Genomic DNA, 23607 nt, shown 5'->3' with positions numbered 1-23607 from the left:
GACAGAAAGAGCCAAAGAATAAGGAACCAGAGAATTATAACGGATTGATAGAGTTAGTTTAGGGATAAGCAGAGTAATTCAGTGAGAAACTGAGAGAAGCCAGATTGAATGAGTCAGCTTGGAGAGTAGTTTGAGCCAGCCAGCTGAGTTGAACCAGCTAGTTAGAGTTCAGAAAGAGCTAGAAATGGCAAGCTTATTCAGCAGTATAAGCTTTCCTCCCCATGCTCTAGTCCCAGGGGCTGAAAAGATTGTATGGAGGCTGGAAGCTTCCAGGACTAGGCCTAGTTTAGCAGATGGAGGCAGTAAACAATTAAATCAGGCAAATAAACGTTATTTTTACAAATTACTAGGTTACTTAACCATCTGGGATGGTCCTGGAACACTCTTGCCTCCCTAGAATGTAGTCATAGATTAATCTACAGTAGTCCCCCAAAACTTACAGTGTGACCCATCAAGGGTATCAAGGGTATCATGGACTTTTGAAGGTGCCCAGCCTGAAGCAGAGGCGGGACAGCAGTATCTAGAGTACCCCAGGAATCTGAGTTCCTTCTAGTATGCTTCTCAGTTTCTTAATGAAATGAATCCCTGAGAAACTCCTCTCTCCTTGCCTTCATTACCTGTACTGAAGGGAAACTTCATAATCAAGGGCACAGGCAGTAGGTGGCTTTCCCTTACAGACATGCGAATATCCACACGGGAGGGTGACTCTTCCCTTTCCTCCCCATGCTCTAGTCTCTCTTTGCAGAGACCTAAGTATAACACGTTTAGATACATTTTCACTCTTTACTAAAAAGCTGCATAGCTGATTTCTTTGCAACCCACAGTTGTAGTTTAGTACAGTGTGCTAGTGATTACTATTGGTAGTCATGGAAGGTTAAAAGATGTAGATTCAGTTACAACAGTGTAACTGACAAAATAGTTCTCCTTAAAATGTGAAATCCTATACACTTACCAACCTTGCTTTCATATAAATTGAGGGTAAAATTAAAAAGAAAAAGATATAACATCCATATAGAAAGCAGAAAATATTCAGTTAGGAAAAAGTATTTTAGGAAATCGCTCATTATTTTGAGAGCATGCGCAAGACAAAGGAAGAGTGAGTTGGAGAGATCTTTGTTATTATGGTCACAAAGGTCCTCAGTGGCACGTGGAATTAGAAGCGAACTGTCTGGACACCTCACTGACAAGTTTCCTTTTAGGTTAGCTCCACTAAGTAACAAACAGTGACTCGTTTAATAACCGAGTCCTGGTTCTGAATAAACGAAAACCTCTTTTCTGGAACTCTCTGATGCAGCTAAAGTTCCTTGGTACAAACTGCCAAGTTTAGAGTCTGAAGTGAACTTGTTTCTCCATCAGGACAGCAAGGGCTGTGACCCCTTTTCTCTGCCTTCATAAATCCTTCAGGGAGCTGCTACGAGGTGGTTATTGCCCAGATGACTGTGGAAAGCTTGTATGTATAGCTGCATGAGGAGAATGAGGTAGCTGAAAATGGCAAGGTTTTGCTCACATCTCAGCTATTTGTTGTTACAACAAACCATCCTCAAATTTGGGGGTTGAAACAACAACAAAAAAATTTTTAGTTCTCACTGTTCTGTGGGTTCCCCAAGCACATCTTGGGAGCTGGTGAGGGTGGATGCCATGTGGTCTAGTCTGAGATCACACATATTCCACTGACACCTGGTAGGGGCTGGATCATCTAAGATGACCTTTCTTCCTCTAGATCATCTCTTACCCTGGATTCTTAGCACTGGGGTATAAAATCTTGCTTAAATCCCTGATACTCAGAGGAGTGAAAAATAGTAACTTGCTGGAGTGGTTTGCTTTGCAGCGACAAAGGAGACATTTTTCCAGTTCCCTTTCCTTCTTTTCCCACGTGTTCCATCTTAGGAAAATGTGTTATGAGTATCTCCTCTAGTATCATGTTTGCAAAAGACCTTAACTGTTTGACTTACAGAGTGCAGACTGATGAGAACACATTTTGTTTTGTTTTCAAAGCAGGCACATAGTAGGGTTTGCTCAGCTCAATGGGAAATTAGAATCAAGACTCTGACACAGGAAATGGTGAGCAGTCACATGCTGCCTTTCTGTAGTGTACAGATCTTACCATATTGCTCTGCAGTAATTCCAAGGTTTTCTTGTGTTCATCCACAGTTTCCTGTATTGCTTCTACAGCAAGATGGACACTGTTTAAAGTATTGCCAATGGAGGCTACACTCTGCATAGAAACAATGTAGAAATCTCAGCCTTTTAAAGAACTTTATTAAGCATAACTGACACGCAATGCATGTTCATATTAAAAATGTATAATGACCCTGTGCAACTGCTTCCATACTATAAAGCAATAAACACTCCCCCACTCCAATTTCTTCATGCCTGTCTGTAATTTTCCCCTTCCTGTCCCAAGGCAACCATTTATTCATTGTCTGTCACTATATATCGGTTTATATTTTCTGGAGCTTTACATAAGAAAATGAGTATATCCTTTCTAAAACAATTTTTAGAATGTCTTCTATTACTAAGTATAACTGAGATTCATTTGTGTCTAAGCTGCTCAGCATGTTACATGCCATTGGTATGGTTTTATCAACTTGTTAGTAGGCAGTTAGGTTATTTTCAGTATTTGACTATTACAAATATAGCTGCTATAAAAATTCATGTAGAAATCTTCATGTGGACTTGTACCCTCATCTCCCTTTCATACTTTCTCATTAACACAATACAAAGATGAATAGCAGGCCATCTGGTAAATCTATGCTTAACTTATTAAAAAACTTACAAATGATCTTCTAAAACGGTTGTGCCATTTTACAGTCTAATTAGCAGTGCTTAAGAGAGTTCCTATTACTCCATACATTCACAAATATAAGTGCTGATGATTTAAAAAATTTGCCCATTCTAATGGCAGTGTAGTGGCATGCTATGATTTTAATTTACACTAAAGCACTAACTGAATATAGATCAATTTTAATTATTTCAAATTATATTCAAACTATGAATTCCATGTAATTTATACTGAAACAAAAAAATATAAACATTCATTCTTTATATGAACAGTTTCACACACACATACACACCTCAAGCTATTTTCTCAATTAAGGAAGACAATACTTTTTTTTTCTTTTTTTCAAAGATTTATATTTAATTATGTGTAACTGTGTAAGTCCCTAGAGGCCAATGTTGTTTGAACCTCCTAGAGCTGGAAGGTTGTAAGTTAATGTGAGCTCCCTGATGTGGGTGCTAGGAATCAAACCTGGGTCCTCTGCAAGGACAGGCTCTTAACAGCTGAGCATCAGCACCAATACTTGTTCTTAAATAAAAGATATTTTCCTAAAACAATTATTTATAAGTCAAATACTAAAAAATAAATAAATAAATAAATAAATAATGAAAATAAAAATAAAATCTGGGACACAAGGAGAACATGGCCACTCTTAAACTATGTGTGTTAAACACCCTACAGGCAAGCTGATGGCCAGAGCCAATGCTGTTGATTGTCAACAGTCAGGAGTATGAGGTGATGACTTTTGAGCAAAATTGGGTGTGTATGATCTTCAGCTCTTAGGAAACCCAGTTGACAGTAGAATTCTGTCAGGAATGAGTGCTGTTAGGTAAGGGCAACTACCTATTTTACTCTTATTAGTCCTAAAGAACTCAAGTATGCAGAGGGCATGACTCAGAAGTCATCTTTTAAGAAATTATGCATATTTGTATGATTGTATGTGTGAGTATATGCATGTGAATGCAAGTGCCTGTGGAGGCCAGAAGAGGTCACTGCATCCCCCAGAGCTAGAGTTGCAGAAACCAAACTCCAGTCCTTGAAAAAAGCAGTACGTGCTCTTAACCAATGATCCATCTCTTTAGCCTCCATTAGTTACTTAAAAAAAAAAACCCAAAGAATGTTATTATTTGGTAGGTTTTATCCCTTTATTAGAATATACTGTTAATTTACAGTCTGACATTAACATTTTTAACCAAAGTTATTCTAATGTTTTGAAGTGGACTCATGTAGCCCAGGCTTGCCATATAGCCATGGATGACTTTGAACTTCTGACCTTCCTGCCTCTACTTTCCATGTACTGGGATTATAGGGCTACCTCACTGCAACTGGTTTTATGTGGTACTGGGGATCAAACCTAGGTCTTTGTGCATGTTAGGCAAGCACTCGACCAACAGAGCTGCATCCCCAGTCTCCAAGGCAACTTTTTAAAATTACACTGGAACAAGAACTCAACAGGAATGATAACATTTTCAATATTTAGAAAATTACATGACATAAATGAAAGCTAGCTAGAATTTGGAGATGAATTATCATTTCAAAAGTGTACCATCACTTAAAATAAAAGCAGTAGAATCACAAAGATAACATCTGAGGTGAACTCCTCTGCTATGTAAGCATTGATGCTGTAAAAGCCACAGGCACCCAAAGACTCCCTACTGGCTGGCTGCCTGAGCCCATCATGTCACAGAAGGTAGTGAGCTTAGGGGTTGTTTTTTAGGGAAGCAGCTGACAGATTATGTAAATCCTAGAATGAAACTATGGAACTAGTATTTCGACCAACTGCAAAATGCCTGGCACATACTGATGGAAGCTCCACAGTGTTCACTGAATCATCGAAAGCAAGAATGAGCCAGCTTCCTTTGCTACTGCAAGACTGCCAAGGGGCTTCTGTCAGGCTACAGATGCCAGCCTTTTCCTCCCTGATCCTTGGGGATTGTGACAATAACCTGCCGCATTAAAGTTGCTTCAACCTTTTTAATTTAAATGTTGAGAGCACATGACCACCCTGGACAAGTACAAGTTACAGGGACTGAGCACACAAAGCTATGGTTGTAAAATATCAAGTTTTATTTTTCTTTGTGGTTTAGCAATTTCTTACTTTGTGTAATAATTTAGATATTTATGGACAGAAACTGGCATATAATTGAATCAAACATTACAGGGTAACTTTTAAAAACCACAAATCCTAGATTTAAAATTCACTGTGCAAGGGGCTCTTATTTCCTAAAACCTTTCTTTAATTTCTTGTGAGGACAATGTTCCCTGTGTTCAATCAGAAACCGTGTTTTCCCCTCCAGCTTCTTCCTACTCTACCCGTTCAGCTCTCGGCACTCCTGATTCTCATCCTTCTGGCTTTTACTTGTTTACTGTTAGGTCTGCATACCATGGGTCAAACAGATAGAAATTATGACCTGCTGTCTGCACAGGCCCTATGGTACACAAAGGTAATTGTTCAGGACTTATAGAAACATATTCAGAAAATAATACTGAGTTATTTCAAAGTAAGTGTTTTTCAATTTATAGCCTAGAGTGTTTAAAAGTACCCTTTGTCACACATCTGCTCCCTAATTTTCAACTTCAGCATTTCATCTTAGATAATTTTTAAACAGCTCAACAAAACAAACAACTCAACTCCTCTCCAGTCATGGAAAAGTAGAGATTTAGATCAACTCTCACCCACAAATGGTCTGGACTCATGACAAACTGAAAAGTAAACTGTTACCCGATAACACTATGGTCCCAGAGAGCAGTTCTGGAACCCAGACAGGAAATGGCAAACTGTAGGAACCATAGAGTAACCTCTCGAAAAGAAAATTAAAGGCCCAACTTTTAAAGCTGTTTTGAACTCTACAGAACACAATGATATACTACACCGCTCTTTTGGAGCAGCTGATTTCAAATGCTAGGTTTTCAAAGTCAATTCTCAAGGTGCCAGAATTCCAGGCTTATGGGGACCACAGTGCCCAAACACAGCACTTACCTTCTGAAGTCCCTCTACAGTGCTTGGCAGGCTAAGTAAGTCTGCAGCAGACTTGACATTGCTTTTCAGGTGGTTCACTGCAGAACTCAACTGAGAAATCTGAAAAAGATTAATAATCAATGAAAACAGAATCTGTAAAGTATATGGTTCCCACACAAACTCTACAGTTCACAATGTCAGCTCACAGGAGCAGAGAAACTGTGTACTGTAGGAAGAGCTGAGGTTCAGAAAGCAGCAATAACCCCCTCTTTCCCTGCCCAATTTGAACTGGTGCCAAAGAGGCAGAGCCAAGTGTCATTCTTTACCTTAGTGCCTAGTAGTGGCAAAACTCTTAAATTACTCAAAAGGTGCTCCGACTACCACACAATCCTTCAACAGTTGAACAGGAAAAGACTGATGATCAAGGACCACTTCGAAACTTCACTTTGGTAAAATAGAACACCTCAGTTATTTAACTGAACTTTGTTCCTGTCCACGTGGGGATGTATATTATAGAGTAAAAGCCCATCATTACAAAATATAGTCCACAGGAACGGTGTCCTGACAACGTGAACAGCGCTTTCAGCTACTCGGGGACTTGGTTTTGGTTTAATAATGTGATTAATATTTCAAACTCAATAGCTCAACCAAAGCATTACTTTGTACCCTGAAGGAGCTCAATAAATACCCACTGACTCACTGAAGGATGCAATGAATGTATTAAAACAGAAATGAATAAAAATAAAATGTGGCTTCCTTTCTGCTACTTAGGGGTGGGATTCTAAGGAGCTGTACTCCTATCTTGAATAGGGATTAGGGGAACTTGTGTAACATGCAATTTCAGGCTTCGAGTTCACATTCTAACAAATGCAGTATGACTCAAAACACTCTTTAAAGAGTCTTGGTACCAGACTGCTTTCTTATTCTAAGTTTCAGGATAAAGGCCTACCAACAGCTGTAATGAATGAACTCACCAACACCTGACTTTCTGGGCACTTGCTACAGGCCAAACTGTGGCAGGGATGTGAGACACAGCAGAACCTTGATGTTTGGCATTTTCTCTGTGCACCTTAGCAGCAACTCCAAGGATTTAGCCAGAACATTCTCCTAAGCTACTTCACAATTCCTGGCATACAGATAGTGCGAGGCTTGTTGTATTAAGCCACTAAGTTTGGAGATTAAATGTAACCCAGCAACAGACGATTAATATAGGTTACAAGAATTAAATGACACATGTGACTATAGCTCTTAGCACATTACTTAGTACAAACGATCAAATCAGTGGCAGTTCTTTGAAAGTAAAATTTAATGAATACTTACACATGCTATGTTCCCTAAGTGTTTTCAAATCCAAAGACTTCTCACCAATGCTCTAACTCTATACATTTCGCAAAAAGGTGAGATACCTCAATCTATACTGAAAAATACTTTCAGAAAGCTATAAACCTCTGACAGTAGCAATTGTATTGTATCAGGGAGGTTTTTTTTTTTTTTTTTTTTGCTATTCCTCTACTAAGCTATGGATGATACTGAGGCTTCAAAGAACATAAGGAAATTGGCGTTCTCATGCACTGTTCATGGGGATGTGAACTGGAAAAGGGCTGTTTTGAAAGAACAGCCCTCAAATGTTTATATTCTTTGTTCAGCAAACTCATTTATAGAAACCTATCTTGAAGATTCCTTGCTCACAGGCACAAAGAAATATGCACAACAGGCCTTTTTTATTTATACTAGCAAAAAAACCAGAATAATCTAAATGCCTATCACTAGATATGTAATATAGTCAGTGAACAAGGGACATCGCAGTACACCACACACTGAGTGTCTCCGCTTATTTACATGCACACTTGGTGTAACCCAGAAGCTATTGTAGTTTTACAATACATAGGAGGTACAGACTGTGTTATTGACATGAGATAAGCATGTGCGAATGTGAAGGGAAGGGACCCCTCTTCCGGGATGTTTTACAATTATTCTACATGTCCTATTATGTGGTTTCCTTCAGACACTAGTGAATAAACTTCTTTCACTGACAACTGGCCAGATCAAAAAGGGATAATAACACACTGCTCTGAAGTGCTCTGGGTAGAGACTGTCCTGTCAGGTGCTCCGGTATCTTGAGGCTATGGCAGAGCTAGTCAGAAGTAGCTTAGGAACATTATCGTTTCAGAGAAGGCCAGTGTGGCTGCTGGCGCCATTTCACTTAAGATTAGAGAAGAAATAAAAGCCAACATGAAGGACCAGGTTAGGCCTTCTCTCTGTGTCACAAACACTGTAGGTCTAGACTCCAGAGTGTCAGCTGCATCCCCAAGACAGTCTGCTCTGGAGAGCTCATCATCACTGCTGCATTACTGATCACACAAATGTGTTTTTCTCATTTGTAAGATATGGGTCACAGGCTGGTCACCAGCTCAGGGGTGCATCCCCACAGCACAAAGCCGGAGTCTACCTGTCAGACTCTCCTCCTCAGCACAGCCAAACTGTGTGGGGAACTACAGTGAATGTGCGTGTACAGCGGGCTGGGAAGATAAGCACTCTTCCATTATCTCTGGCCTCAAACAGACACAGTCTGGAATGTGAGACTGGATACGAGCATTACAACAGAACTTTTCAAGAAACGTCATATTTTACAATCTGAAGACACTAAAACCCTAGTTAAATAGAAACCACTAAGGAAAAAAATCACATTCTAGTTATGACTAGAATGAGTTATGACTTCTATGCATATTATGTAATTTTCTTTTCAGCAAAAGAAAAAATAACCCCTGTAGACTATTTGCTCAATATAAATTATATACTTCAAAAGCAGAAATGCTATTTTTTTTCTTTAGGGTTGAACTTAATGCTCTGCAAATAGGAAAAAAATTATAAAAACAGATAACCACAAATGATGAAGATTACAAATAGGGTTTCTCTACACAGTCCTGACTGTCCTGGAACTCGCTATGTAGGTTAGGGTGGCCTTAAACTCCAGAGATGCTCCTGCCTTTATCTCCATCCACAATGCTGGAAAATTAAAGATCCACCTGGTCCCTCTTAGTCCTATAAAAATGGAAGGAAAACAGCTCCAAAACCTAAGTACTTCAGTGCCAGATTGCTACACTCTGCGACTTTGGGTCTGCGTCTCAATTTTCTTCTTCTTTTTTTTTTTTTAAGACAGGGTTTCTCTGTGTAGCCCTGGCTGTCCTGGAACTTGCTCTTCAAGGCTGGCCTTGAAGTCACACCGGCCTGCCTCTCCTTCCCAAGTGCTGGGATTAAAAAACGTGCACCCTCACCACCAGGCAGGTCTCAGTTTTCTTATCTGAGTACTGTGGGTACCACTTCTTACCTCATGTGACTAAGGACACAGAGGAGATCATACATGTGATACAGCTAACAGAGTAGCCTGCACAAAGAAAGCTTTTAATGTGTGACAGTTATCATCACTACCCAGGATTTTCATCACTGGCTTGAGGCTGAGAACAGTGTACAATCTCCTGCTGCAATTAGAAGCAAATGCAAATGACCATCATACTTGTGTTTAAAAGAGGAGAAGGGAATGAGAGAACTTCAGAAGGGCACCTAAGGTCCTTGATAGGTTTGTTGATTTACTTTATCTCTGGCTTCCTTCTGTGCCCAACTGGGGCTATAAGGAAGAACTAAAATTTCCTCAATACTCGTTTCACTTATTTATTCTTTTACAAAGGTAGTCCGTTCTTGTTATTAGGTATTTATCTTCTGAAAAGCTATAGCAAACATTGTTGAATTAGTGAATGCTTAAACCACTGTTCCTGGTGGGGGCTAGGTTCCTGTGAGCCCTTTGGCCACATTTTCAGTAACTTATCAATAAAATATGTATCCTTACTTTACATTTGTTCCTGTTTAAACATCTTATTTAACAGCACTGCTGACTTATTAACCCTGAACTCACAGCTGGCAGCACTGAAAGTGATGCCTGAACGAAGCCCACCTAACAGCAAAATTGCCAACAAAGAGCACAAAAATGTGAAAAGTGACATGAACTAAACCACAGAACCCCATTTGTTCAGTGTGAGGACAGAACAAGAAGCCAGGGTGCTCCACTTTGCAGTGTCTGTTGAGTGACTCAGAAGCTATTGCTGCTGTGCACATGTCAATGGACAATTGAAAAAGCCTCACACTTATACATTCTGAGTAGATGAAATGGTGAGGGTCAACTGTACTGTCCTACTGAGAGTAACCTTCTCTTTCTCCAGAGTCCATCAGGATGTAGCCCAACATTTCTGGGAAAGCTGATTCCGGTCTGGATTGGATACTCATTTAAATATGCCCTCAGAATTTGAACCACATGGACCTGCTAATGTCAAGGTGCTTACTTTCCTATTTTCTGTTTGTCCATAAGATCACTGTGGTAAGGAACTACAGCTTTTTGGTTCTAAATCTACCGTAGTGTGAACGTTGGTGCTCCCTTGAAAGTTTCATGTTCATAATTTCCAGTGTGAGCCAGGAGTGGTGGCTCACACGTGTAATTCCAGCACTTGGGGAGGTGGAAGGCAGAGGCAGGTGATCGCTGTGAGTTTGAGGCATGCCTGATCTACAAAGTGAAATTCTGTCTTGAGAAAAAAAAAAAAAGTCTCTTATGTGGTGGCAGTAAGAGGTGGGGACTTCAGGCATGATAGGAGGGGCCTCTACTTTCATGAACAGCCCAATGAAGCTACTTTGCCTCTTTGGCTAATGAGGATATAAAGAAGGCACCATGCATGAAGCAGACAGTGAGCCTTCACCAGAGACCAAATCTGCTGGCCCTCTGATCCTGGACTCCTGGGCCTCCAAAACTTTGAGTCATAAATTCCTATTGTTCCTAAGTTACCTAGTCTAAGACATTTTGTTAGCACAGCCTGGATGGAATAAGGCAGAATCAAAGGCTTTTAGCTCCATAAAAGCAGCTCTGTAAACACCTGTCTCCATAGAAAGGCAGCCAGCTGTCCTGTAACTGTCGAGAGGGAACGGGTGTAGAAGCTGAGGTTATGAATGAAACAGAGTGTAAATGAAGTTTCAGATACTAGCTTAAAGGGTGCCAGCATGGGTTTCTCTTTCTCTTCTAGTACCATTTTGGGGTAAATGCTAACTACCCATGAAAGGCTGCACTTGACACATTAACTGGACACATTCAAACCACAGCATATTGTCATGCATGTTTACTGGGAAATGGAGACGTTTTTCACTGTGGGTTACAGGCAGATGTCATTTTCCTAGACCACTGAATTTCAGGTTTAAGCACTGAACTATCCTACTCCTAAAATGTGGCTGAAAGCTGTAACTTTCTTAATCTCAACAAAGATGACAAACATAACTGTAAGTATTTTTTATGTGTATTATTCATTTGGTACTTGAGTTTTCTTTTCAATGACCAATTAAACTAAAAACAATAACAAAAGCCAAACTAAAACAGCACCAACAACAACCAAAAACAAACAAACAAAAATCCAAAACCCAAACCTGAGAACTGTGCTATAAATCCCAGTGGTAACTATAATTCTTTACATGTGTGAGAATCTTGGTCAAAATCCTTAGAATAAACACCATTTCTCTGGTAGATTCCTTCTTTTGGAAGTAATGCCTACTGAGCTCTGTGTAACCCTGAACAAGTTTGTCTAGACTTGGTTGTCTGGTCGAAGCATTTACCTGACTCTACCGCCTGCTCCTACGCTATTCTCGCTGACCATTAGATCTGACTTCCCACCTACAGCACTATAATCCAGTGCTAACCCTCTAAGTTTGTAAGCTCTGTCAAACAAAACCCAATAGCAACAAGGCTATCTCTTTTCCTTGGAATTAGATGGCATTCCTTTTTATTTGATATTTTACTACTCTGTAGAAATAGCTCACTCAATTTCAAGTTCCTCTATAATGCTCTACCTCTGTGGACCTCTGTGCATGTACAGAAATACCTGGTGAATGCACTTCAAATTTTGCCAAATAATAGTTTGTTGTTAAGCCCAAACCCTACTATTTTAACATGTTGTGATCACAACAGTCAAACTCCAATTAGGAAAAAATCTGAATTTATAAATTCATACTAAATGCTCACCAACCAATATAAATTCATTTCCATAGCTTACAAAGGAATAAGGTCACACTTGTGCTACCTGCTTATTCATCTCTGTGATGTTGATCCAGACCCTGCTCAAGCCCAGCTCCCCAGACTCAATCTTCTCAAGTTGTTTTTGTTGGCTGAGAAGTTCCTCGTTAAGTTTGGGGATTTCCTGGAATGAGCTTTTCTGATTAGACTCCACTGAAAGCAAAATAAGAACAATTGTAAATAAGTATCACATTCCCTCTGCTCCCACAATTAAAAAATAGGACAGAAGAGAAAAAGAGAGATCAGTGAATAATGAATTGATTTTGGGATCATGATGACTTAAAGAAAAGTGACAACAGGGCAATGCTATTATTTATGTAAATGTGCACTGTTAGCTCTTTTTACCCTTGTAACACAAAACGTTTAAGTGAGGTGACTTGGCTTAATAATAGAGCTCTTGTTTGGCAATGTGTAAGGGGCTGGGCTTTATCCCCAGGACCACAAAACAACAAGTACAATGAAGGCAGGTGACTAAAATCTTTAACAGAAACCATGAGCAGAAGGGGTTAGCTAATTTCAGCTCTCAACTTACTATTATTTTGAGTAAATTATTCAATTTCTTTAGAGCTCAGTTTCTCTTTCTGGAATAGCGTGGAAAGATTCATTTCCCAAGACTGTTAGAAAGAGGTGAACAAAAGTTGTAAAGCACTAGCACAACTGGCCAGGCATACAGTAGGTAATAAATAAATACCCGACCAGTTTTCAGGTAAGTCAATTAAGACTTAAAACTTCTACCACATAAATGCTCAAGGTACCATTACAAACTACCTCTAAAAGCTTATTTGCTTCTACTTTAAGTTGGCTGACTGTGAGGTGATACTCAAATACTGATATGAGTGATGGAGCGATGACTCAGAGGTTAAGAAGAGCACTGGCTGCTATCCAGAGGTCCTGAGTTCAATTCCTAGCAAACACATGGTGGCTCACAACCATCAACAGTGAGATCTGGTGCCCTCTTCTGGTGTGCAGGTGTACATACAGACAGAACATTGTATACATAATAAATAAATAAATCTTAAAACAACAACAACAAATGATATGAGGAGTAAGATTCATAAATAGCAGTGTTTTCTTAAACTAACCCAAAAGCTCAAGATGAAAGAGAAGAGAAACATGTTGGGTGAAGTGCAAGGGGACAATTGGGCTCTGTGAAATAACAATTCCTGTGTCGTAAGGGATCTGAAGCCCGTGGCAGAGGCCGACAGCGTGCTCTCTCCTTTCTTTAAAAAGTATTTTTCCTCTTAATGGAAAATAAAATATTGATAATGGCTGTGCCTCCAGAATAAAACCTACATCATTTTTCTTCAGGTCATGGACTTCCTGATTAGTTACTATATATATTTTTTAAGCCCCAAAACTGGCATACAGGGCCAATATAAAATAACTTACTAAAATATGAACTCCATGACTTTGTTTTGTCCATTTCTGTATAGACTGCACTTAGAATATAATTTTATGCTCTTGGTAAATACTTGTTACCTAAATAAACCTGGTCTTTGCTGACCTCCCAACCTCTTAGTACATCACCTTCCTCTTCAATCCAACAAAGAAAACTCAGAAAGTAAACACCCCAGAGAAGCAAGCACACTTAACAAAGCCCCATGAAAACAGGGCAGTGGTGATATCCCTTTAAGCAAGCCCACTATGGAACAATTCACAATAATGAAATTAGGCATTTTCATTTATTTTTCAAAAGTAGCTGCCATAGAGAACTGCATTCTAAATAACAGACTTCCCTGAGTGCTTTTAGTGTAGCATTTGATTTACACATGGTTTGCAGAACGCATCCATCTCAGACAGTAAGAACATCTCATTACTCATTCTAACAAATGCAGCTCTGTGTTGCTGGATTGCTTATAGTTTCAGCTGGGCTGTAAAGAAAAAGCCATCCTACAAATGCCTCCCGTACACAGGTGGCCAAACACTCTCAGGAGGGAGGGGCTCTCTTTCCTGAAGGCTATATGCAATAAGTAGGACTTAGAGATGGAAAATAAGTAAGACAAAGATAAAAACAACTATTAACTAATGAGTACATAAAGCCGACAAGCCCTGAGGACACTCTGGATCCTGAGGAGTCTATGAGCCAAGAGGGGATTGTAATCGTTATCTGATGTGGGCGTTTTAGGAGAGACAAGCCAAGTTGAGGCACTTTTGTTACATAAATGCAAGTATGGCAGACAAACAACTTATGATTACTTATTCATGTTCTTTTACCAAGCAAAGCAACTCATTTAAAATTTAATATGTTGAATCTCAAAAGAATTCACCTAGTTCTCACTTATTTTCATCTTTATGATTAGGAAATGGAAATTTCTACATACACCCTTCAAAGACAATATACACAATGTCAATAGTAATGTTTTGTATTCATACAATGCCCTCACAAGTTGCAGTAAATTTTGATGAAATTATCATCAAATGACACATTACTGCGCCTCTACTATGTGCCAGCCCTGTACTTGACACCACTGTATACAAAAGACCCTAAATTTCTCTAGTCTAGAGGTGAAGGGAGGATTACTATAAATGTTGACAGATGTCATAACACAAATAATGACTAAAGTGCTTTTAAGGCAAAAATGCAACTTCATGTGTCATGCTTGGGTAAGAAAATATAAGCTAAGAAAGAATATGTGACTGTTCTAATTTTACAGTGAGTAATGAGAAGCAAACGGTCAAACCGTGTGCTCACAGGGCCAACACCCTCTAGGATGGTCAAGACGTCAGGGACAGATCTTTGTGCCCGTACTCACACAAAACCATGGAACATTTTGTACAAAATATCAGACCACGACTTTTCCTGAATGACCAGAAAAGGAGATACCTCACTGACTAGTACTTTCCTTCTCTTTCAAATTCTTTTCTTTTTCTCCAATGTTTCATTGTTGACAGGAGAACATATTGGAGATAGAATTTTGCTTTGAATGACTATGGAAGCCTTTTGAAATTCCTGATTCTGGAAAAAGAATACTGAATTAAAACCCAAGACCAGGGGAGATGGTTCAGTGGCCAAGGGCACTGGCTGCTCTTCCAGAAACCTGGGTTCAATTCTTAGCACCTACATGCAAGCTCACAATAGTCTGTAATTCCAGCTCCAGGGCATCTGACCCCCTCTCCTGGCCTTCATAGGCACTGCATATAGATGGTGCACAGACACATGCAGTCATAATACCCACATATAAAAATACATCATTCAAAAAGGGGGCAGGGCTGGAGAAACAGCTTTGTAGTTAAGAGCACTGACTATTCTAGATGTCTCAGGTTCAATTCTCAGCAGCCACATGGAGCTCACAACTGTCTGTAACCCCACTTCCAGGGGAACCCAACACCCTTACACAGACATACATGCAGTCAATGCGTTAAAAAAAAAAAAAGCTGTTCCAAGGCCAGCCAGTCTTTTAACTCAAGGATCAAGCTGTTCCTTGACTACAAAGAAAAAGTAAGCCCAAAGCCCTGCTTCCATTGCAGGTGCTTCCCCAGCACCGTGCTCTTTGCAGTTCCTTGGGGAATGTATTCAAATAAAGAACTAGGGGCTCTCTGCTCTCTCAAGTCAAGCAAGCAGGTGGTCTTTTCTGAGTGGGCACCATTGTTTTGTTGGATTAAGAAGAAATAAAAATTAACTGACTGAGATATGCTTTAAGTAGAAGCATAGTTTTAAAAATATGATTATTTAAGAGCAGTAAGTCTCCACTTAGTCAAGGTAACTGTTCTTTCCTTTTTTTTAAAAACCCAAACTAGTGAGCAATCAGCCCATAGAAGTACAGCTTGAGTACCCCAATCTTCCCTCCCTCAGGAAGTCCTTGCATGTCTTCCTATCTTCCTTCTTTTTTCCTCCCTCCCTCCCTCCCTCCCTCCTTCCTTCCTTTCTTCCTTCTCTTTCTTGAGTGTGTGCACTTGTGTGTGCGTGTGGTAGTGGTGTTCATGTGCCATAACACACATGTGGAGGTAAGAGTTCAACTCCTTCCACTGCATGGGCTCCAGAGACTGAACTCAGGTCATGAGGCTTGGTGCTAAGTGCCCTTGTCCACTGAGTGATCGCAGTGGCCACTGGCATTTCTATTGTGGCAAATCAAAGCCAACAAACCATTACTCAGCTGGCTGACAAATGCAGTTCTGGCTGCAGGAAAACCTTCCTCAGTGACAGAAAGCTGGCCCCACAGCCCAGGTGTGGCATCTCCTGAACATACTATTTTTAGGGACTGGCATTAACAAATGCTTAACAGATATTTATCGACTGACTGTCAGGCCTACTATATATCTTACATTTTTCCAGACAGAGAAATCCATGGCAAGCCCAGCTAAGATATAAATTACCCTGGTATTCTGTAGACACAGGCAGAACATACTTGCAGAAAGCAATCTCTAGAGGGCAGAACTGAACAATGTATAAAATGAATAAACAAATAATTGCTGTATGTCATCAAAACAAGGTGTGTCACAAGCCTAGGGAGCTCAGCTAATTATAGAGAGCTGATAAAACAAAAAAGCTTGTTCAGTGGTCACATACAGTTCAACACTGTTTCTAAGTTATGATTATTACTTACATTAAAGAAAATACAGGCTTGAAAATATTTGCAATATTGCAAAAACAAGAATTACACAGGGAGAAACCCCACAGAATGTAATCCTTTTTTTGTGCTGTACTTTGATTCAGCCGTATATAACAGGATGATTTTGGCAAAGAATTGTGGGCTTATCCGAACCCATCCCTGAACCAGGAATTCAAAAGAAAACTAAAGTGAATAGTAAGACCTTTTGAAAGCATCATCACTAGAGACACCAGTAACACTCAGAGAAGTAGCTCTCCCATGTCAAGTTCAAAGCCTGAATGACTGTAGGTCAAGGGAGGCTGAGTGAAGGGAGGCAAGAAGTTGTGATTTTCTAGGCTTAAGAGGAAAAGTAAGAGCTCAAGTTCCACTTTGGGAGACACAGTTCTTTGAGAAAGCTGTGGTCAGTTTTCTGGTATGCTATGACAGTTGAGATCTATGATTAAGTTGAAACTGGTTCTTTAGCTTAGAAAATTAACTCTTGAAATCTAGAACCAAAAATTACACTGTTAAAAAAAGGAGAAAATTTGTTAAGTTAAACCTGGTTGAAACCACTACATAAACATGCCTTCCAGAATAAAAAGTAGTTTGGATGTATAAAATGGAACTTTGTAATCAGAATATTTGACATTTTGTAACTTGGAAGTCTCTTAAACCACAAACCCATTCATAAGACAGATATCTCTATCAGCTGTACTGCCTTCATGGTAAGAACTATTATGATCACTGCACCTCTTTAGGAATGTGTAGCGCAATTCAAAGATTAAAAGTTTCCAAAACTTTAAGACGGTGACATTCATGGTATTTGAAGATTTTCCCCCTGGAAACAGATGTCACAAACAAGCATCCTATGGAAGGAAGCCTATTAGTTACCTGTTCTTGCTCTGTGCTTGAACACCAAAACACACACACACACACACACACACACACACACACACACACCACACACTCAGCTCTTCCACCATCTACTAAACTTTTATAAACTACTGATCCAAGATGCTACAGAAATAACTCGTGGGCACTTGCAGACATGCATGAGCTTTTACAGGTACTGGAACAGTGATGTACTACTACAGAGGCTATAAATATGAATCTCAGAGAACGAGCAAGAGGACCAGGGGTAAATCTCAGCTCTAATACACTTGCTAAACAAGCTACTTAATTTTTCTAAGCTTATTTAAAAAAACTTTTAATTAAATATTAATTATTTGTTTACTTATTTGTGTGTGGGTGCATGCATGCCACAGCATGTCTGTGGATGTCAGAGGACAATTTGCAAGTCAGTGTTCTCCTTCTAGCACAGATGGATCTTTGAGATTGAACTCAGTTGATTAGTTTTGGCAGCAAGTGCCTATACCTGTTGAGCCATCTTGTCTACCCAGCTGTTTTTTTTTTTTTTTTAAAGAACACAAATAGTAATACTCATCTTTACCAGAGCACGTGTGTGCATGCACACATACACACCACACACCCATGCACAGAGAGAGAGAGAGAGACAGAGCAGCAAAAATAATGCCTATGTCAGAGGAATGATTTGGGGAATGATTTACTTGTGACTTGGCACAAGCAGACAGATCATAAATGGTGGCTCTTACAATGTTGTCCATCCTATGTTCCTACAGTGTTTTGAAAGAGGAAGTCATTAGACATTTTAACTGATGGTGCTATGGGGTAGAAGGAAACAGTGTGGTGTTGCAAAAGCCACTTTATAATTGGAGCTTGGGCTGTAGGTGGAGTTTAATTAAGGCTCTGGGCTTCTGGTCTACAGTTTTTCCCCCTTCCCATTGAGTTGACTACAATGCTGTAATTTCAGACCCTACTGGTCCTGATGGTACCTAAGCACTGAATTTGTTCTTGGTGGAAAAACAAGCAAGGGTTACTACGGTAGACAAAATGTGTAATTGCTTACCAGAATGGGCAAATTCCTAATTCAGCATGGGCCAGCTTTTCCTAAAACTTGAAAAAACCTTGACCACTTACTTGTTCTAAATTTTTCCTTGAGGGCATCCAGATCCTCCTTGAGAGCCACTTGCATCCACACCAAGCCAACACAGGCCACAACACAGGCAGCGAGGATGACAAAAGCACAGAGGGGATAACAGATCTTGCAGCATCGTAAGTAATCTCCCCTATCGTAAGAATACATTCATGAATCAGAGGGTCATTGTGAGAACAGCCTTATTAGAAACCGTATACGCTGTCAAGAGTTATAGTCCCTGACGAATAACCAGTGAGTTTACCAAGAATGGCAGGACAGTACACTTACATTTAATAGCAGGATGTTGAAAATGAATAATATGACCTATGCAAGGTTCTATTGGGGACAAAGGTTTCAAACTGCAAAGGAAATAGGGAGTGCCTATGGGTTATCGGAAGAAGTACTTGCAGGCTCTAGATCACTGCCCTCAGCTCAGGAAGGAGGCCTGTGGAGCTGAACTCAGTTTGAGAAGCGTAAGAGACAAGACAGGCATCGTGGCATAGGTCCGTAATCCAAGTTCCTGGGAGTTTGAGGAAGAGGAATTCTAAGTTCTATGTCAGCTTGAGCAAGTTACTAAAATCCCGTTTTACAAAACAATGGTGAATGTTTGCTTGGTGGTAGAGAGGGTGCTTGTCTACCATGCAGGAGAACCTAGCTCAGTCCTTAGTTGTACTAAGAAAAAAAAAAAAAAAAGATGGAAAGAAGGGTAAAAATGGGTGGTTCTATGAAATTCTATCCTTGCACTGTAATTTACCTATCTCTTTCTCTCTCAAATATATGCTCACTTACCCCAGGAGACCTTGTCTCATTTATTGAAGCTTCACAAACTTTTGACTAAGTTTTACTGCAAATGGAACAAAAGACATAAGATCTGCTGGTTTACATGATACCCAATATTCTTGAACTTACTGCCTTGGGAGGACAGAAATAGAAACCTGCTAGATTTCACACCAAACTTCACCTACCTTCACTTCTAAACTAACCCAGCAGGGTAGCTTTCAAGAATGACATTTCATCAGATGACCTTCACAACACAAACTCCAAATGGTCCTTAACTACCCCTTTTGACTAAGTCAGATAAAGAAACAAAAAGACACAGATTCTGGACACACTAAAAGATCAGAACTTTTTGAGCACCTAAGCCCTCTGTCCAACACTTGTCTCTACACCCCAGCATAATCCCTTTTAGTTTGGTCTGACAAGTCCAAATAACTGGCTCACAAACTGACCTCTTAATTCCCCAGTCCTCAAAGCTCATTTGTTTAGTGGTTGCCCTACCAGAAACTGGTTTGGGAAAAGACTGGTTTTTTTTTTTTTTTTTTTGTTGTTTGTTTGTTTGTTTTGGTACTCTCACCCTCCACCAATATATTTGTAGAGTTCAGACTTGCTACAGTGTGCCCCTCACCATATTCTCCCGTCACCAATATCCAAGCTCATTAAGAAAACACAAAACAATCATTGGTCTTAAGGTCCCTTGACCCACTTTTTAAAAATGCCTAGCCCCAAAGCCTCTTTGTTCCTCTGTCTCTAATTAGTAACCTTTTAATTCCTTCTTGGGCTACGGGCCCATTCCTCAAGTCCACACTTCCACAGTGGACTTGGAGGTCTCGCTACACATTCGAGTGACCTCTGACTTTTCACTCAGGTTTGAAGTTGTCTTCTCCAATATCCTTTCTCCCTCTTTGTTTTCAAAGCCTGCTTCCTTTTTCTTCCTAAGGACTCCCCACTCCTTCTTACTGATTCCCCCTGCTGGTGGTGCAAGACGCTTTTTCCCATTGCGGTTCTCACCACTGTTTCACTCACTTGACAAAACGAGAGCGATTTCCAATTGCTCCAAATTCCTCTTCTTCCTCTGAGCTGGACTCTGAGTCTGAGTCAGGAGGCTCAGTGCGAAGCAGGCGGTGGCTGCTTGGGCCTTTCTTGGACTTCTTTCTCCGACTGTCACCAGCCAAGCCGATTAAGGCGTTGAGCTCTTTGCGCTTTTTCATCTTTTTGTGGGGGGTGAGTGGAGCACCCACACCTGAGCTGCCAGGTTCGTACCCGACGCCCAATTCTCCCGATGCCTTGGAGCTGCCTTCCAGGGTTGGAAATCCTGGGCCAGAGCCCCCTGATCACTCCCACCCAGAGGTGGGACTGACCAGATCGACTGGGGGGCCTGGAGAATGGAGACCAGAGGAAACTGGACTCAGATGGATGGGGGAAAGTTACATAGAGGTGGCCAAAGAACTGGGTGATCCAATTTCTGAATTGGTGAGAAATTTCTGAAACAACTATTACTTGCCAAAAGAAACACAAATCAAAACAAACAACCCGCTAAGGCAAGAACGAGATTTTTAGCCTTGTAGGCAGGCAATATTTCTGGGAGTGCTCCAGAAGCTGGGAAAAGATACACAAAACTAAGGTACTTTGGATCTCTGGGACACGAGTCCCGATTCCCAGTGCACAGGAAAAATAAACTTGCTTTCGAAAGGGAGGACAGGAGACTGCAGCTCAGGCAGTGGGAACTCGCTAATCCTCGGCTGGAGAGGTGGCGACAGGGAGAGGACACCGACACTGCCTGGGCGCCCGGAAAACGGCGCAGGCCAGGAAGCCGGCCGGGATTCGGGATAATCACCTTCCTGTGGCTTCTGTCCTGAGTTTGAGGAGACCGGCGAGGGGCAAGTCGGAGCCCGGGGCAACCCCAGCCCTGCTGCCAGGGCCCGGGAGTGGGGTGCAGGGTGAGGGGTGGCCACCGCTCGGCCAGCCTGAAGTGCCCGGAGTGAAGCGTTCCGCCGAGAGTGTACCGGCGACTTCCGCCACTCACACGCGCCGCGTCCAGTCCAGCCGCGCCTCCGGGCCCTGCTCCGGCCGCGGCTGCCCCGGGCGCGCTGGCGGCGGCGGCGGCCGCAGGCTCCAGACCCGGGCCATCGCTCCAGCCCCAGCTCACTTCCCCTTTGGCAGAGGCCCCGGGCCCGGCCTGCCAGTAAACCCTGTGCCCATTGGGCGCCCTGTGGTGACGTCACCCCGGAGGACGAGCGCGGCGCGGGGGAGGTGGAGAGTTAAAGGGGCCGCGGCTCCGGTCAGCGCCGGGTAGGTAGGTCCCCGCCTCTGTAGGACAGCCGAGACTGCAGCTCCCTCGAGCAGAGGCGGAGTTTTGCCTGCGGGGAAGCAGGGGCGGGGCTGGCACCCGAAGCTCCACCAGGCTCGGAAAAGTTCTTCGGAGGCTCCACTTCTCTTTCAGTTAGGCTGTTGAGGCTGTTTGTTTTAATGGCCCAGTTGAATAATCTATCCACCTACCCACCAATCCATCCATCCATCCATCTATCCATCCATCCATCCATCCATCCACCCATCCATCCATCCATCCATCATCCACCCATTATCCATTTTTCCAATCAATGTTTATTGAGGGCAACATTTCAAGACCTTCTAGGTGTTGGGATGCTGCAATAAACACAAGAACTAATGTCTTTGCCTTCCTGTATAGAGTTGCCAGATTTAGAAAATAAAATACAGAACACTTGTAAAGTTCAGCGATTTCTTTTCTTTTTTCTTTTTTTTTTTTTTTTGATAGAGATGTTTCGTGTAGTCCTGGCTGTCCTAGAACTAGTTATGTAGACCAGGCTGGTCTCTTGAACTCTCAGAGATCTGCCTGCCTCGGCCTCTTGAGTTCTGGGATTAAAGGCATGCATTGTTACACCTGTCTTAGCTACTTTTAAATTATAAGAACCCTCCAATATCTATGACAACCTTACACAGAAAAAGAATTCCTTGTTTATGTGAAATTCAAATTCAGCTGGGCTTCCTCTATTTTAATCTGCCCATTCTCTCCAGTTTGTATTCTAGCATGAAAGCTACAACAGGCGCAAATATTACATCTTAGAAGTCTATGAGGGAAACTGAAACAAGACAGAATGAGGTTTTTTTTTTTGTTTGTTTGTTTGTTTTTGTTTTTTTTAAAAAAGGGCTCATTAGGCAGAGATCCTAAGGAAGCCAGGGAATGAGCAAAACAGCGTTATCAGGAGGGGTTATCAGAAAGACCTGCTTTGGCAAAAAAAAAGTGATAAGAAATGAAGTTGGAGAGACATCAGGAACTATGCCTTGCAGCGTCTTGTGGAAGGAGTTTGAGAAACCACTGAGGAACAACCCTGGCTTTTTAGTTTATAAAAGATGACTCTGGCTACTGTGTGGAAAAAAGAAACACGAGGAAGAAAGGGACCCAAGAACCTTTTCAATCTAGATAGGGATGAAGAGGATAGCCAAGGATGGCAGCAGTGGGGATGGCTTGTTGTCTGTATGCTTCTTGAAGACAGAGCGAACACTATGTTTTAGTAGAGTAGATGAAAGGAACTTTAAAAAAGAAAAAGGAGCCACGGATGACTCCGGAAGCTTGGAATGCTGCAACGGAAAGAGCCTTGTCATTTGCTGAGTAAGAGAAGGTTTGGGGACATGCTCAAGAAGCCAATTTGATATCCAAATTCGGACTCCAGTAGGCTGCTTGGTATTTCCATAGGGAATTCTGGGCAGGAACTGTGGCCTGAAATACGTCAGTGATATTTATAACATCATGCTTTGAGCTACCTAGAAGAAAATCAAAGTAATTTAAATCCCTATGTTCTCGCTGTGGCAATTGTACTACCTCTGCCTGAGGATTCTCACCTAAAGCCTAGGTGTGTCTTGATTTTTCTGTAAGCATTTACACAGTGGTATGCACCTAATTACAACCTCCCAATAGATACCTGATGACAAATTCACATCCTCAAACAGAGCTTTGGAATCTTGAGACCTGGGATTTAATCCTGCCTGCAATACCAGTCCAGGGAGCAGCTGTTTGACTTTCCTGGGCTTATTTCCCCACTGGGTGCCTGAAGTAAACTTCTACTTCATAGGAGACAGCAACTGTGGTGATGCTTTTGAAGCCTGGAGTTGTGGTATACATGCTTCATTTTTATTGTCCCTTTTCCCCTATTGATTTATTTATTTAATCGACCTACAGCCTGATCGAAGCCCCTCCCTCCTCTCCTATCAGTCCCACCCTCCACCCTCCCCCATCCCCATCTTCCCTTATCTGAGGAGAGGTCCCCCAAAGGATACCAACCCACCCTGGCACCTCAAGTCCCAGCAGGACGAAGCACATCCTCTCTCACTGAGGCCAGACAAGGCAGCCCAGCTGAGGGAAAGGGATCCAGAAGCAGGCCATGGAGTCAGAGACAGCCCCTACTCCTATTGTTAGGGGACCAAGCAGCACATCTGCTATGTAAGCAT

At 41.4% G+C, this 23607-nt stretch overlaps 1 protein-coding gene across 2 annotated transcripts in view; it reads right to left on the bottom strand.

The window, feature by feature from the left end:
• Positions 1–20351, bottom strand: part of Efcab14 (EF-hand calcium binding domain 14) — a 36703-nt gene extending 16352 nt beyond the window's left edge. For both annotated transcript variants that reach the window (XM_055618431.1, XM_055618432.1), the window contains exons 1-5: positions 20167–20351; positions 18366–18514; positions 11846–11991; positions 5760–5858; positions 2105–2215 (exon numbers count right to left, since the gene is read on the bottom strand). In XM_055618431.1, the coding sequence (XP_055474406.1) occupies positions 2105–2215; positions 5760–5858; positions 11846–11991; positions 18366–18514; positions 20167–20351 (690 nt within the window). The remainder of the gene's footprint in view (positions 1–2104; positions 2216–5759; positions 5859–11845; positions 11992–18365; positions 18515–20166) is intronic.
• Between the last annotated feature and the right edge of the window lie 3256 nt (positions 20352–23607).

Source organism: Psammomys obesus, unplaced genomic scaffold, assembly GCF_907164565.1.
Source record: "Psammomys obesus unplaced genomic scaffold, mPsaObe1.curated_primary_1811, whole genome shotgun sequence".
NCBI classification, from domain to species: Eukaryota; Metazoa; Chordata; class Mammalia; order Rodentia; family Muridae; genus Psammomys; species Psammomys obesus.
The sequence above is the reverse complement of the archived record's forward strand: the minus strand, read 5'-3'. Positions and strand labels throughout refer to the sequence as shown.